Source organism: Oryx dammah, unplaced genomic scaffold, assembly GCF_014754425.2.
Source record: "Oryx dammah isolate SB20612 unplaced genomic scaffold, SCBI_Odam_1.1 HiC_scaffold_24, whole genome shotgun sequence".
Taxonomy (NCBI): Eukaryota; Metazoa; Chordata; class Mammalia; order Artiodactyla; family Bovidae; genus Oryx; species Oryx dammah.
This window is the reverse complement of record NW_024070208.1, coordinates 69,722,155-69,738,405: the sequence shown is the minus strand read 5'-3', so window position 1 is coordinate 69,738,405 and position 16,251 is coordinate 69,722,155. Positions and strand designations below refer to the sequence as shown.

The following is a 16,251-nucleotide window of genomic DNA, read 5'->3' as shown; positions in this document are numbered from 1 at the left end:
TCATAGCAATGCAGGCATACTTCAAGAAACAAGAAAAAAGTCAAATAAATAACCTAACTCTACATCTAAAGCAACTAGAAAAGGAAGAAATGAAGAACCCCAGGGTTAGTAGAAAGAAATCTTAAAAATTAGGGCAGAAATAAATGGAAAAGAAACAAAAGAGACCATGGCAAAAATCAAAAAAGCCAAAAGCTGTTTCTTTGAAAGGATAAATAAAATTAACAAACCATTAGCCAGACTCATCAAGAAACAAAGGGAGAAAAATCAAATCAATAAAATTGGAAATGAAAACGGAGAGATCGCAACAGACAACACAGAAATACAAAGGATCATAAGAGACTACTATCAGCAATTATATGCCAATAAAATGGACAATGTGGAAGAAATGGACAAATACTTAGAAAAGTACAATTTTCCAAAACTGAACCAGGAAGAAATAGAAAATCTTAACAGACCCATCACAAGCTTGGAAATTGAAACTGTAATCAGAAATCTTCCAGCAAACAAAAGCCCAGGTCCAGACGGCTAAATTCTACCAAAAATTTAGAGAAGAGCTAACACCTATCCTACTCAAACTCTTCCAGAAGATTGCAGAGGAAGGTAAACTTCCAGACTCATTCTATGAGGCCACCATCACCCTAATACCAAAACCTGACAAAGATGCCACAAAAAAAGAAAACTACAGGCCAATATCACTGATGAACATAGATGCAAAAATCCTTAACAAAATTCTAGCAATCAGAATCCAACAACATATTAAAAAGAGCATACACCATGACCAAGTGGGCTTTATCCCAGGGATGCAAGGATTCTTCAATATCCGCAAATCAATCAATGTAATACACCACATTAACAAATTGAAAAATAAAAGCCATATGATTATCTCCATAGATGCAGAGAAAGCCTTTGACAAAATCCAACATCCATTTATAATAAAAACTCTCCAGAAAGCAGGAATAGAAAGAACATACCTCAACATAATAAAAGCCATATATGACAAACCCACAGCGAACATTATCCTCAATGGTGAAAAAATGAAAGCATTTCCCCTAAAGTCAGGAACAAGACAAGGGTACCCACTTTTACCACTACTATTCAACATAGTTTTGGAAGGTTTGGCCACAGCAATCAGAGCAGAAAAAAGAAATAAAGAAATCCAAACTGGAAAGGAAGAAGTAAAATTCTCACTGTTTGCAGATGACATGATCCTCTACATAGAAAACCCTAAAGACTCCACCAGAAAATTACTAGAGCTAATCAATGAATATAGTAAAATTGCAGGATATAAAATAAAAACACAGAAATCCCTGCATTCCTCTATACTAATAATGAGAAAATAGAAAGAGAAATTAAGGAAACAATTCCATTCACCATTGCAATGAAAAGAATAAAATATTTAGGAATATATATCTACCTAAAGAAACTAAAGACCTATATATACAAAACTTTAAAACATTGGTGAAAGAAATCCATTCAGTTCAGTCACTCAGTCGTGTCTGACTCTTTGCAACCCCATGAATCGCAGCACGCCAGGCCTCCCTGTCCATCACCAACTCCAGGAGTTCACTCAGATTCACGTCCATCGAGTCAGTGACGCCATCCAGCCATCTCATCCTCTGTCGTCCCCTTCTCCTCCTGCCCCCAATCCCTCCCAGCATCAGAGTCTTTTCCAATGAGTCAAAGAGGACACAAATAGATGGAGAAATATATCGTGTTCATGGATCGGAAGAATCAATATAGTGAAAATGAGTATACTACCGAAAGCAATCTATAGATTCAATGCAATCCCTATCAAGCTACCAATGGTATTTTTCACAGAGCTAGAACAAATAATTTTGCAATTTGTATGGAAATACAAAAAAATACCTTGAATAGCCAAAGCAACCTTGAGAAAGAAAAATGGAACTGGAGGGATCAACCTGCCTGACTTCAGGCTCTACTACAAAGCCACAGCCATCAAGACAGTATGGTACTGGCACAAAGACAGAAATATAGATCAATGGAACAAAATAGAAAGCCCAGAGATAAATCCATGCACCTACGGCCACCTTATCTTCGACAAAGGAGGCAAGAATATACAATGGAGTAAAGACAATCTCTTTAACAAGTGGTGCTGGGAAAACTAGTCAACCACTTGTGAAAGAATGAAACTAGAACACTTTCTAACACCATTTACAAAAATAAACTCAAAATGGATTAAAGATCTAAACGTAAGACCAGAAACTACAAAACTCCTAGAGGAGAACATAGCCAAAACACTCTCCGACATAAATCACGGCAGGATCCTCTATGACCCACCTCCCAGAATACTGGAAATAAAAGCAAAAATAAACAAATAGGATCTAATTAAAATTAAAAGCTTCTGCACAACAAAGGAAACTATAAGCAAGGTGAAAAGACAGCCTTCAGAATGGGAGAAAATAATAGCAAATGAACCAACTGACAAACAACTAATCTCAAAAATATACAAGCAATTCCTGCAGCTCAATTCCAGAAAAAATAAACGACCCAATCAAAAAACATGCCAAAGAACTAAACAGATATTTCTCCAAAGAAGACATACAGATGGCTAACAAACACATGAAAAGATGCTCAATATCATTCATTATCAGAGAAATGCAAATCAAAACCATAATGAGGTACCATTTCACACCAGTCAGAATGGCTGTGATCCAAAAGTCTACAACCAATAAATGCTGGAGAGGGTGTGGAGAAAAGGGAACCCTCTTACACTGTTGGTGGGAATGCAAACTAGTACAGCCACTATGGAGAACAGTGTGGAGATTCCTTAAAAAACTGGAAATAGAACTGCCTTATGACCCTGCAATCCCACTGCTGGGCATACACACCGAGGAAACCAGAATTGAAAGACACATGTGTACCCCAATGTTCATCCCAGCACTGTTTATAATAGCCAGGACATGGAAGCAACCTAGATGTCCATCAGCAAATGAATGGATAAGAAAGCTGTGGTACATATACACAATGGAGTATTACTCAGCCATTAAAAAGAATACATTTGAATCAGTTCTAATGAGGTGGATGAAACTGGAGCCTATTATGCAGAGTGAAGTAAGCCAGAAAGAAAAACACTAATACAATATACTAACGCATATATATGGAATTTAGAAAGATGGTAATGATAACCCTGTATTCGAGACAGCAAAAGAGACACAGATGTATAAAACAGTCTTTTGGACTCTGTGGGAGAGGAAGAGGGTGGGATGATTTGGGAGAATTGCTTTGAAACATGTATAATATCATATAAGAAACTAATCACCAGTCCAGGTTCTATGCAGGATACAGGGTGCTTGGGGCTGGTGCACGGGGATGACCCAGAGGGATGGTAAGGGGGAGGGAAGTGGGAGGGGGGGTTCAGGATGGGGAACACATGTACACCCGTGGCAGATTCATGTTGATGTATAGCAAAACCAATACAATATTGTACAGTAATTAGCCTTCAATTAAAATAACTAAGTTTAAATTTAAAAAAAAAAAAGAAAACAAATAAATGTTAAAAATCCCTCTCTACCCAGGAAATTTTAATGACCTCCTTCTCAAATAATTCTTGGACCAAAGAGGAAATAAAGCCAAAATTATAGAAATCTATAAATAAAAACCTAATTATAATGAAAGGGCTACACACCAGCCCATAGGATATAACTAGAACAGTATGCAGAGAGAAGTTCACAGCCTTAAAATATTTATATTAATAAATAAGAAAAAAATAAAAATAAACACATTCAACAAGTGGGAGGTGACAACAAAATAAACCAAAGGGAGGGTGGAATTTTTAAAGATAAAAAGCAGAAAGTGATAGATTATATTTTTTAAAAAAATACAAATAGTGAGTGAATTTGGGAGCTTCTTCTTTGGAGGAAAAAGCACCAAACTGTAACAGTTAATCAGAAGGGAAAATGAGTACAGAATGGAGAAATCATAAATACTATGTAGCCATTACAAAGAATAACTATGCACTGATATAATCTGAGATATAATATTAAATAAAAACAACAAGGAACAGCCACCATTTGTGTTTAAAAACAGGAAGGTCACATCTGCACACATTCTTCCTGATGCACAGAACAGTCAACAGAACAGCTAACAGTGGTGCTGGGGCTCCACCTGGGGAGGAGCTGTGTGATGACAGGAGTGGAGAGTGATTTACTTTTCATTCATAAATTTTAAAGAAATTTTTTTTAAAACTGAAGTTTCAAAATTTTATAGCATTAGATGTATCACCTCTTTAAAAGCTAATTATTAAAAATACATTTTATTTACCTTAAATCTCTAAAACTTATGGCCAACCTAGATAGCATATTAAAAAGTAGAGACATTACTTTGCCAACAAAGGTCCGTCTAGTCAAGGCTATGGTTTTTCCTGTGGTCATGTATGGATGTGAGAGTTGGACTGTGAAGAAAGCTGAGTGCTGAAGAATTGATGCTTTTGAACTGTGGTGTTGGAGAATACTCCTGAGAGTCCCTTGGACTGCAAGGAGATCCAACCAGTCCATTCTAAAGGAGATCAGTCCTGGGTGTTTATTGGAAGGACTGATGCTAAAGCTGAAACTCCAATACTTTGGCCACCTCATGCGAAGAGTTGACTCATTGGAAAAGACTCTGATGCTGGGAAGGATTGGGGGCACGAGGAGAAGGGGACGACAGAGGATGAGATGGCTGGATGGCATCACCGACTCAATGGACATGAGTTTGAGTGAACTCCAGGAGATGGACAGGGAGGCCTGGCGTGCTGCGATTCATGGGGTCGCAAAGAGTCAGACACGACTGAGCAACTGAACTGAACTGAACTGAACTGAACTGAACTGGAAGCTACTCAGAAGAACCGTAGGTACATTTTCCTATTATTGGAAAGTAAGGATTCACTCTAAGTCTCTTTTAAAAAATAATGCCACTTTTATACTGTAAAATGCTCTATATTCTCAAAGCACCAAAGCATCTTCTCTTTCATCTGATCCTTGAAATAACTGTGAAGAAGCCGGGCAGGGATGTAATCTCTGCTCTATATATAGGTAAGGACCTGAGCTTCAGCAACCTTGGGAGACACAAGGCCACATGGCTGCTAAGTGCCAACTCCATTTATTCAAACTGGTCCAGGCTCCTAGATCCAGGATAAGGGCTTCATAACTTTGGGGTTGTATCTGGTGATAACACAAATAGAAAAATGACCCCTCTGTTACACATTGGAAACAAAGAAACTTCAAAAAATCTCAATCAGGTCTGCTTCATCACAGAAGAAAATGAATGATAGCTTTCATCCTTTGTTATGGGCTGAATCCTGTCCCCTCAAATTTTATATGCAGAAGCCCCAACCTTCCCCTATGCATGGTATCTCAGAATGTGACTCCATATTGAGACAGGGTCTTTAAAGAGACAATAAAGTTAAAATGCAGTCATATCGGCAGATCCTAATGTAATCTGACTGATGTCCTCATAGAAAGAAAGATTAGGACACAGGCACACACAGAGGAAAGACCACATGAGGACATAGAGAAAGATGGCATCTCCAAGCTGAAGAGAGACCTCAGAGGAAACCACCCTACCGACACTGAGACCTCAGACTTGCAGTCTCCAAGGCTGTGAAGTAGTACATTTATGTTGTTTAAGTCACCTATTCTTTGGTGCTTTGTATGGAAGCTCTAGCAAACTAATGAACCCTGCAGCTTTATATTTCTAGAAAGTACTTTCTCTACTGTTTTATGGACATCTAAAAGTGTCAATCAGACAGTGACTGAGCTTGCCTGCACCAACATTTTCAGAGAAGCAACTACATGGTCAAAAAATGTGATTTGGAAGCACCTTCTCCCAGATGTTGAGTTTTCTTTTCAAATGAATGAATTTTATCCTATTAGAGTGAAAAGCTTTTTTACTTAGGCTAATGTTCCCAGTGTTACAGCTCTGAACCATGCATTGATATCTGATGCATACACTTAAAAAAAATTGACAATCTGATAGCTTGTTCACCTAAGAGGACCAAGCATATGCAGAAATAATGTCTAAAAGATACTCACCTGGGTGGGGAATCAGGATATGTATTTCCTTATGTTTTCTGTAGAGGTGACTTGAACCAACGGTAGGACTGAAACCTAAGAGCAACTGATGCTTTGCCATCCAATGAACTTGGGCGATGACCCAACTTGGCTATCAATTAAAGAAGGAGCAGTGTTCTCAGACTCGATACAAAACACAGTACCTAGGGCAGCACCCAGCCTCTCTGCTTCCTGGACCCCCTCTGTGACCTTGTGCTTAGTCGCTCAGTAGTGTCCAACTCTTTGTGACCCCATGGACTGTAGCCTGCCAGGCTCCTTTGTCCATGGGGATTCTCCAGGCAAGAATACTGGAGTGGGTTGCCATTCCCTTCTCCAGGGGATCTTTCCAACCCAGGGATCAAACCCAGCTCTCCCACATTGAAGGTGGATTCTTTACCATCTGAGCCACCAGGGAAGCCCCCTGTGACCTTGGTGGCTTAGTCACTAAGTCATGTTTTACTCTTGTGAGCCCATAAACTGTAGCCCACAAAGCTCCCCTGTCTCTGGGATTTCCCAGGCAAGAATACTAGAGTGGGTTGTCATTTCTTTCTCTGTGACCTTATGTGTGACCAAATCTCTTCATCCATGATGTGGATAAAAAACAACCATCAAGAGGATTAAGTGAAATAATACATGTGAGAACTATGTAAAACAATTGTAAAGAATAATAGAAACATACTTAGTTATATTGTTATACTAAGTGTAAGATTATAGACCACAATCATGAGATTTCTAATTTTATGACCCATTTCTGTTTTTGTATGTCTGTTAAGCTTGATTTGAAGCACATACTGAAAAAGCAAGTTTCTAATTCTGTAGTATCTGCTGCAAACTAGCAAAACAACGAGTTACATATAACAGTTCCATCTTCCTTCCAAGGAGCCTTAGTTTCCTCATCTGTAAAATGATGGTGATAAACTCCGCTATTAAATATTTGGACCTACCTAAAATTCCCTGGTCTATGTTCTCATTACTCAATTTTGAAAAATAAAAAAATGATAACACATTTTTTAAATGAAGACTGACACACAGGTGAGGACACATCCTTTTGATGTGGAATGTGTAAGGTCAAAGGAACAAATGTTTATGAAATTCCTGACTTCTTTGTTACTACTTATTCAAGGAATCACAAATGATCATCAGGTCTTAGAGGGGAAGTTCTGAATAGTAGACACTCTAGTACAGAGTTCCCCAACCTTTTTAGCACCAGGGACCAGTTTTGTGGAATACAGTTTTTCCATGGATTGGGTTGGGGGATGGTTCTGGGATGATTCAAATGCATTATATTTATTGTGCTCTTTATTTCTGTTTTGTGGCAATCTTAAGATATTTCACCCCAACTTTGGGGTTAAAGTTCACACTCCTATGAGAATCCAATGCTGCCACTGATCTGACAGGAGACAGAGCTCAGGGGATATGCAAGCAATGGAAAAAGCTACAAACACTGATGAAGCTTCGCTTGTTCACCTGCCACTTACCTCCTGCAGTACTGCCCAGTTCCTAACAGGACATAGATCAGTATTGGTCTGTGGCCTAGGGGTTGGGGACCTCTGATCTGGTAGGTAAAAATGTGCTGCGAGTTTCAGGAATTACAAATAAAACAGGGCTCCAAGTATACCTTCTCTACATTTGCACACAATATAAGTACTTATGAAAAGTTCAGAACACAGACTTCTCATCCCTATACCAAGAATTGAATTCTGACGCTGCCAACTCTTCAGCCAGCTCAATGACGCTGAGCAACTTCCCACCCTGTGAAAAGTGGAAGGTACTACTTTTCATCTCTAAGGAGAAGGAATGAGGGGAAATGGTGACGGAGGAAATTTGAGCTACATTTTAGTTAAATCTCTCACATAGAAATACCGTTCATTTCAGTTCAGTCACTCAGCCATGTCCAACTCTTTGTGACCCCAAGGACTGCAACATGCCAGGCTTCCCTATCCATCACCAATTCCTGGAGCTTGCTCAAACTCATGTGCATTGAGTTGGTGATGCCATCTAACATCTCATCTTCTGTCATCCCCTTCTCCTCCTGCCTTCAATCTTTCCTAGCATCAGGGTCATTTCCCATGAGTCAGTTCTTCACATCAGGAAGCTGAAGTACAGGAGCTTCAACTTCAGCATCAGTCCTTCCAATGAATATTCAGGACTGATTTCCTTTAGGATTGACTGGTTGGATTTCCTTGCAGTCCAAGGGACTCAAGAGTCTTCTCCAACATCACAATTCAAAAGCATCAATTCTTTGGTTCTCAGCTTTCATTGTAGTCCAGCTGTCACATACAGACATACATGACTACTGGAAAAACCATGCTTTGATTAGATGGACCTTTGTCAGCAAAGTTATGTCTCTGTTTTTTAATATGCTGTCTAGGTTTGTCATAGCTTTTCTTCCAAGGAGCAAACATCTTTTAATTTCATGGCTGCAGTCACCATCTGCAGTGATTTTGGAGCCCAAGAAAATTAAGTCTCTCACTGTTTCTATTGTTTCCTCATCTATTTGTCATGAAGTGATGGGACTGGATACCATGATCTTAGTTTTCTGAATGTTGAGATTTAAGCCAGCTTTTTCACTCTCCTCTTTCACTTTCATCAAGATGCTCTTTAGTTCTTCTCTGCTTTCTGCTATAAGGGTGGTGTCATCTGTGTGTCTGAGGTTATTGATATTTCTCCTGGCAATCTTGATTCCAGCTTGTGCTTCATCCAGCCCAGCATTTCACAAGATGTACTCTGCATATAAGTTAAATAAGCAGAGTGACAATATACAGCCTTGATGTACTTCTTTCTCATTTGGAACCAGTCTGTTGTTCCTTGTCCAGTTCTAACTGTTGCTTCTTGACCGGCATACAGATTTCTCAGGAGGTAAGTAAGGTGGTCTGGTATTCCCATCTCTTGAAGAATTTTCCACAGTATATATAATAGAAATACTGTGATATACTTGGAATATGTTTTTAAGAGATATTAAAATATTACACAAGTAAATTTATTCTTTACAAGTAAAAAATCTGGGAAATCCAAAGTATGTTTTTAAGAGATATTAAAAAAATTACACCTCCAAGGAGTAGCGGCTGCGTGGGTGCAGGAGGGCCTAGAGGAGCTATCCCTCTTTGAAGGTCAGGAAGGGCAGCGGTGAGGAGATACCCCTCATCCAAGGTAAGGAGCAGCGGCTGCACTTTGCTGGTGCAGCTGTGAAGAGATACCCCACGCCCAAGGTAAGAGAAACCCAAGTAAGATCGTAGGTGTTGCAAGAGGACATCAGAGGGCAGACACATTGAAACCATACTCACAGAAAACTAGTCAATCTAATCACACTAGGACCATATCCTTGTCTAACTCAATGAAACTAAGCCATACCCACGGGGCAACCCAAGACGAGTGGGTCATGGTGGAGAGGTCTGACAGAATGTGGTCCACTGGAGAAGGGAATGGCAAACCACTTCAGTATTCTTGCCTTGAGAACCCCATGAACAGTATGAAAAGGCAGAATGATAGGATACTGAAAGAGGAACTCCCGAGGTCAGTAGGTGCCCAATATGCTACTGGAGATCAGTCGAGAAATAACTCCAGGAAGAATGAATAGATGGAGCCAAAGCAAAAACAATACCCAGCTGTGGATGTGACTGGTGATAGAAGCAAGGTCTGATGCTGTAAAGAGCAATATTGCATAGGAACCTGGAATGTCAGGTCCATGAATCAAGGCAAATTGGAAGTGGTCAAACAAGAGATGGCAAGACTGAACATCGACATTCTAGGAATCAGTGAACTAAAATGGACTAGAATGGGTGAATTTAACTCAGATGACCATTATATCTACTACTGCAGGCAGGAATCCCTCAGAAGAAATGGAGTAGCCATCATGGTCAACAAAAGAGTCCGAAATGCAGTACTTGGATGCAATCTCAAAAACGACAGAATGATCTCTGTTCATTTCTAAGGCAAACCATTCAATATCACAGTAATCCAAGCCTATGCCCCAACCAGTAATGCTGAAGAAGCTGAAGTTGAACGGTTCTATGAAGACCTATAGGACCTTTTAGAACTAACACCCATAAAAGATGTCCTTTTCATTATAGGGGGCTGGAATGCAAAAGTAGGAAAGACACACCTGGAGTAACAGGCAAATTCGGCCTTGGAGTACAAAATGAAGCAGGGCAAAGGCTAATAGTGTTTTGCCAAGAGAATGCACTGGTCATAGCAAACACCCTCTTCCAACAACACAAGAGAAGACTCTACACATGGACATCACCAGATAGTCAACACTGAAATCAGATTGATTATATTCTTTGCAGCCAAAGATGGAGAAGCTCTATACAGTCAACAAAAACAAGACCAGGAGCTGACTGTGGCTCAGATCATGAACTCCTTATTGCCAAATTCAGACTTAACTTGAAGAAAGTAGGGAAAACTGCTAGACCATTCAGGTATGACCTAAATCAAATCCCTTATGATTATACAGTGGAAGTGAGAAATAGATTTAAGGGCCTAGATCTGATAGATAGAGTGCCCGATGAACTATTGAATGAGGTTCGTGACATTGTACAGGAGACAGGGATCAAGACCATCCCCATGGGAAAGAAATGCAAAAAAGCAAAATGGCTGTCTGAGGAGGCCTTACAAATAGCTGTGAAAAGAAGAGAAGCGAAAGCAAAGGAGAAAAGGAAATATATAAGAATCTGAACACTAGTTCCAAAGAATAGCAAGAAGAGATAAGAAAGCCTTCTTCAGCGATCAATGCAAAGGAATAGAGGAAAAGAACAGAATGGGAAAGACTAGAGATCTCTTCAAGAAAATTAGATACCAAGGGAACGTTTCATGCAAAGATGGGCTCGATAAAGGACAGAAATGGTCTGGACCTAACAGAAGCAGAAGATATTAAGAAGAGGTGGCAAGAATACACAGAAGAACTGTACAAAAAAGATCTTCACGACCCAGATAATCACGATGGTGTGATCACTCATCTAGAGCCAGACATCCTGGAATGTGAAGTCAAGTGGGCCTTAGAAAACATCACTCTGAAAAAAGCTAGTGGAGGTGATGGCATTCCAGTTGAGCTATTTCAAATCCTGAAAGATGATGCTGTGAAAGTGCTGCACTCAATATGCCAGCAAATTTGGAAAACTCAGCAGTGGCTACAGGACTGGAAAAGGTCAGTTTTCATTCCAATCCCAAAGAAAGGCAATGTCAAAGAATGCTCAAACTATCGCACAATTGCACTCATCTCACATGCTAGTAAAGTAATGCTCAAAATTCTCCAAGCCAGGCTTCAGCAATACATGAACTGTGAACTTCCTGATGTTCAAGCTGGTTTTATAAAAGGCAGAAGAACCAGAGATCAAGTTGCCAACATCTGCTGGATCATGGAAAAAGCAAGAGAGTTCCAGAAAAACATCTATTTCTGCTTTATTGACTATGCCAAAGCCTTTGACTGTGTGGATCACAATAAACTGTGGAAAATTCTGCAAGAAATGGGAATACCAGACCATCTGACCTGCCTCTTGAGAAATCTGTATGCAGGTCAGGAAGCAACAGTTAGAACTGGACATGGAACAACAGACTGGTTCCAAGTAGGAAAAGGAGTACGTCAAGACTGTATATTGTCACCCTGCTTATTTAACTTCTATGCAGAATACATCATGAGAAACGCTGGACTGGAAGAAACACAAGCTGGAATCAAGATTGCCGGGAGAAATATCAATAACCTCAGATATGCAGATGACACCACCCTTATGGCAGAAAGTGAAGAGGAGCTAAAAAGCCTCTTGATGAAAGTGAAAGAGGAGAGTGAAAAAATTGGCTTAAAGCTCAACATTCAGAAAACGAAGATCATGGCATCCAGTCCCATCATTTCATGGGAAATAGATGGGGAAACAGTGGAAACAGTGTCAGACTTTATTTTGGGGGGGTCCAAAATCACTGCAGATGGTGACTGCGGCCATGAAATTAAAAGACGCTTACTCCTTGGAAGAAAAGTTATGACCAACCTAGATAACATATTCAAAAGCAGAGATATTACTTTGCCGACTAAGATCTATCTAGTCAAGGCTATGATTTTTCCATTGGTCATGTATGGATGTGAGAGTTGGACTGTGAAGAAGGCTGAGCGCTGAAGAATTGATGCTTTTGAACTGTGGTGTTGGAGAAGACTCTTGAGAGTCCCTTGGACTGCAAGGAGATCCAACCAGTCTGTTCTGAAGGAGATCAGCCCTGGGTGTTCTTTGGAAGGAATGATGCTAAAGCTGAAACTCCAGTACTTTGGCCACCTCATGTGAAGAGTTGACTCATTGGAAAATACTTTGATGCTGGGAGGGATTGGGGGCAGGAGGAAAGGGGACGACAGAGGATGAGATGGCTGGATGGTATCACGGACTCAATGGACGTGAGTCTGAGTGAACTCCAGGAGTTGGTGATGGACAGGGAGGCCTGGCATGCTGCAATTCATGGGGTCTCAAAGAGTCGGACACAACTGAGCGACTGAACTGAACTGAAAATATTACACAAGTATATTTATTCTTTACAAGTGAAAAATCTGGGAAATGCAAAGTATGAAGTATGAAGAAGTAAAAAATGTACCTATAATTTAATGATCAGAGATTTAGTTTCAATGGGGAAGCCTCGCCACACACAGTTAGAAGCCTCATCCCACCTCAAGCCATGCATCTCAAGTGGCAAGAGCACCAGACCATCATTCCCTCCTTCCATCCTTCTATCAGTTCTCACCTTGTTCCAGAAAGAATTACAGACAGCTGCATGACAATGACTAAGTTCCTTAAATCAGACCTCAGTGCAGGCATTCTTGCCATTTCTGCTTGTTCCTCTTGTCATAACCACAGAAACCCAAGGCCATGAAGTCAGCAAAGCAAAAAAATATCAAAGGAGGAACATTTTGACTGTGACCAGGGGACCAAAATGACCAGGGATAACATCATGGAAATAGTTATCCTAAAAAAAATCAACTATATGTGACACCCTTTCATATAGGCACCCTAAAACTTTTCTTAAATACACCTTTTGTCTCTTAGAAGGAAGGATGATAGTTCTTTAAAAATTAGTCTGCTATCCTACTCATTTGCTAGCAAATTAACAAATTTCTTTCCTTTATCCTTTGAAACTTGTCTTCATTATTCTCATTCAGCATTGGAAACAAAGACCAAATTTTTCATTACAAAACCACATGACCTGAGTGTTACCCATTGAGCCCCTTCCTCACACCATGCACAGTGCTTTTCTCATCTCTGAGAAAGTGCTCTGTAAACCTTCAGGCACCATTCAGACTACAGTGTGAAGGTATTGTAAGCTCTTGATTTGTCCTGATGACAATTTCATTTTCTGTAAGCTAGAGAAACCATGGGGGCAAATGCACCTAATTCGGAACAACAACGAATTAGAAAATGACAGTACCAGGTAGGAGTTTTATTTATAGATCAGAACACAGAAGTGACCTACACCTTTCCCTGGGAGATTTTCCTAGAATCAAAATACTCCAAATTTTTTCCCTTAAACTCTCAAATTTCCTGCATATTCTTTGACAGAACTTGTATCACAAATGTGCTGAGCACCAATCAGAATGAATATTAAAGGTCTGCAAAATGGGTGTCCTGTGCTCTGTGAGAATCTGAATCCAGAGTCTAAATGTGTGCCAAGTCCAGCCCAAAATCTCTCCCTGAGATGCACAGGCATGCACACATCCTGACCCCATCCCCACTGCTTCTGCAGAGTCCCAGCAGACCTGTCTTCCACCTGCAACCTGTTAAGATCCATTCATAAAGCTTTATCTCTGGAGGCTTATGATTGAAAAGGACACAGGGAGCTTGTTTCTGGACCCCTGCTACTAAATCGTGATGGGTGAACTGTGGAGATAAATTTTAGTTACAACTCCCCCCAGTGGGCTCACCTGTTTTGCTGTTTCAGTGAGGGCAGTGGCTTTGGCCTTGCCCAGTTGTTGCACCATCTTGTAAAACAGGCCATGTCTATTTTGAAGCAAAACATATGGCTCATCATATTCTTCCAGTCTTCCTGAATCGAAAACCTGTTAAGCAGCAGAAAGAAACCTGTTAGTACACAATGTTTCACAGTAACTTATTATAACTCCAACAATATTTCAGAAAGGGGCAGGACAGGGAGAATACAGAGAATCTATTTGTGTGGTAAGACTGGGGCTGGTATTTAAATAGTTTGATTACCCTAGTTTACTAGTAGATCAAGCCCTAACCCAATGTTTTACTATTATAATGTTATAGGAATAGAAGAAAATCAAAGTTTTAGACTATGATTACAGGCACTTAGCAATCTATATCATTTATATTCTGCCAAAGGCATTTGGCATTGTTATGATTAGTTAGTATTTTTAGCTTTCAGACTCTGAGATTTGAGGGTTGTTTATACAAACATTCAGAGCTGGGAAATTTCTTAATTCAAGAAAATCAGACTCAGTTTATCTAAAAAGTACAGTGGTATCATATAAATCAGACAACAGTGACCTGACAGCAAATTAACTGTTAAGTTGGTTTAAAAACACTGAGCAAAACTTGGGAAAAAAGTAAATGCTTCCAGATTATATCACCTCTTTGGGGCTGAATCCCTTGTCAGTGAGGTTAAAGTGCTTCTTAAAGTTGATTTTGGTTGTAGTTTATTATCCTGAGAGTGAAAGCCTGACAAAAAGGAGTTGCTACATAAGCAGCTTTAGTATAATCGCTCTGCACTGAAGAAATATCTAGAAATCCAATTTTCTCTTTGAGTAAGACTAAAGAAGCAATTTTTCCAGTAGTCATGTATGCATGTGAGAGTGGACTATAAAGAAAGCTGAGCGCAGAAGGATTGATGCTTTCGAACTGTGGTATTAGAGAAGACTCTTGAGAGTCCCTTGGACTGCAAGGAGATCCAACCAGTCCATCCTAAAGGAGATCAGTCCTGGGTGTTTGCTGGAAGGACTGATGCTGAAGCTGAAACTCTAATACTTTGGCCACCTGATGTGAAGAGCTGACTCATTTGAAAAGACCCTGATGCTGGGAAAGATTGAGGGCAGGAGGAGTAGGGGACAACAGAGGATGAGATGGTTGGATGGCATCACTGACACAATGGACATGAGTTTGGGTAAATTCCAGGAGTTGGTGATGGACAGAGAGGCCTGGCATGCTGTGGTTCATGGGGTCACAGAGAGTAGGACACAACTGAGTGACTGAACTGAACTGAAGACTTTGTACTAGCTTTATATATAAATTAAACAAATATGCCCATAAGCATAAATATTTTTCCTGCTTTCTACTGCAATTTTTATTACACTCAGGCTCAAATTATTTTCTCTGTACCTCTTATATATACACAGAAAAATAAAACAAATCTGATTTAGCTTTCAGGATTAATAAAGAGTTAAGTAATGCTAGGCAAAACACATTTGAGGAACACAAGAAAATTTTTCATTAATTCCTGAATTCTTCAGCAACTATTTATTACACATTTAATTGCATTCCTGTCACTATGCTAGATGCTGTGGAAGAGCCAAACACAAGTAAGTCACAGCCCCTGCCTTCAGGGAGCCTGTACTGAAAGGAGAGAGAGAGAGAAGGAAATCCTCAAATGTCTACAACGCAAGAGAAAAAAAACACAAAAAGGAGTTTAGTAACAGATGACTCAGAGGTTCTGAGTATGAGCTTCAAGGAGGAGGTCGGGCAATGAACTGGGCCTGAAAGAATGGATAGACGTGAACAGGCAGAAGTGGCGGGGTGGGTGGGTGGACAATGGTCATTCCAGACACAGGGAATAACCTAGGTCAAGAGGGCTGGAGGTGAGACTGGCATCTCCTTAAGTGCAGGGTATGCAATCTCCCTTGTTTGGTATTGCATCTCAGGCCCCTGGCATTGTACATGACAGGTAACAGGCACTTAATACATGCTCATTGGAAGTTAAATGAAAAGGAAACTAAATTCGGGGTATGAATGAGTTTAGTTTCAATGGGGAAGTTCCAATGGGGAATGAGTTTAGTTTCAATGACCACCCAAAGGTGTAATCTGTCAAGACGATAGGATGAGATCAGGGGGTTTGGAGAATGGGTCCAGCTGACATAGGGAATAGCTAAGGATTAGGAATGTGGACCTGAAGGACCACATGCCCCAGATTGATGACTGTGGCCAAGAGGGAGAGTGAGAGGGGAAATGAGGGAGGGACAAAGCAGGGTTGAGGATCGAAACTCATTTACATCAAATATTGGAAT

At 40.1% G+C, this 16,251-nt stretch overlaps 1 protein-coding gene across 1 annotated transcript in view; it reads right to left on the bottom strand.

Moving 5' to 3' along the window:
- Positions 1 to 13,299: 13,299 nt before the first annotated feature.
- Positions 13,300 to 16,251, bottom strand: part of LOC120883239 (multidrug resistance-associated protein 4-like) — a 236,405-nt gene continuing 233,453 nt past the window's right edge. The window contains exons 30-31 of the mRNA XM_040267267.1: positions 13,936 to 14,070; positions 13,300 to 13,377 (exon numbers count right to left, since the gene is read on the bottom strand). Coding sequence (XP_040123201.1) covers positions 13,300 to 13,377; positions 13,936 to 14,070 — 213 coding nt within the window. The remainder of the gene's footprint in view (positions 13,378 to 13,935; positions 14,071 to 16,251) is intronic.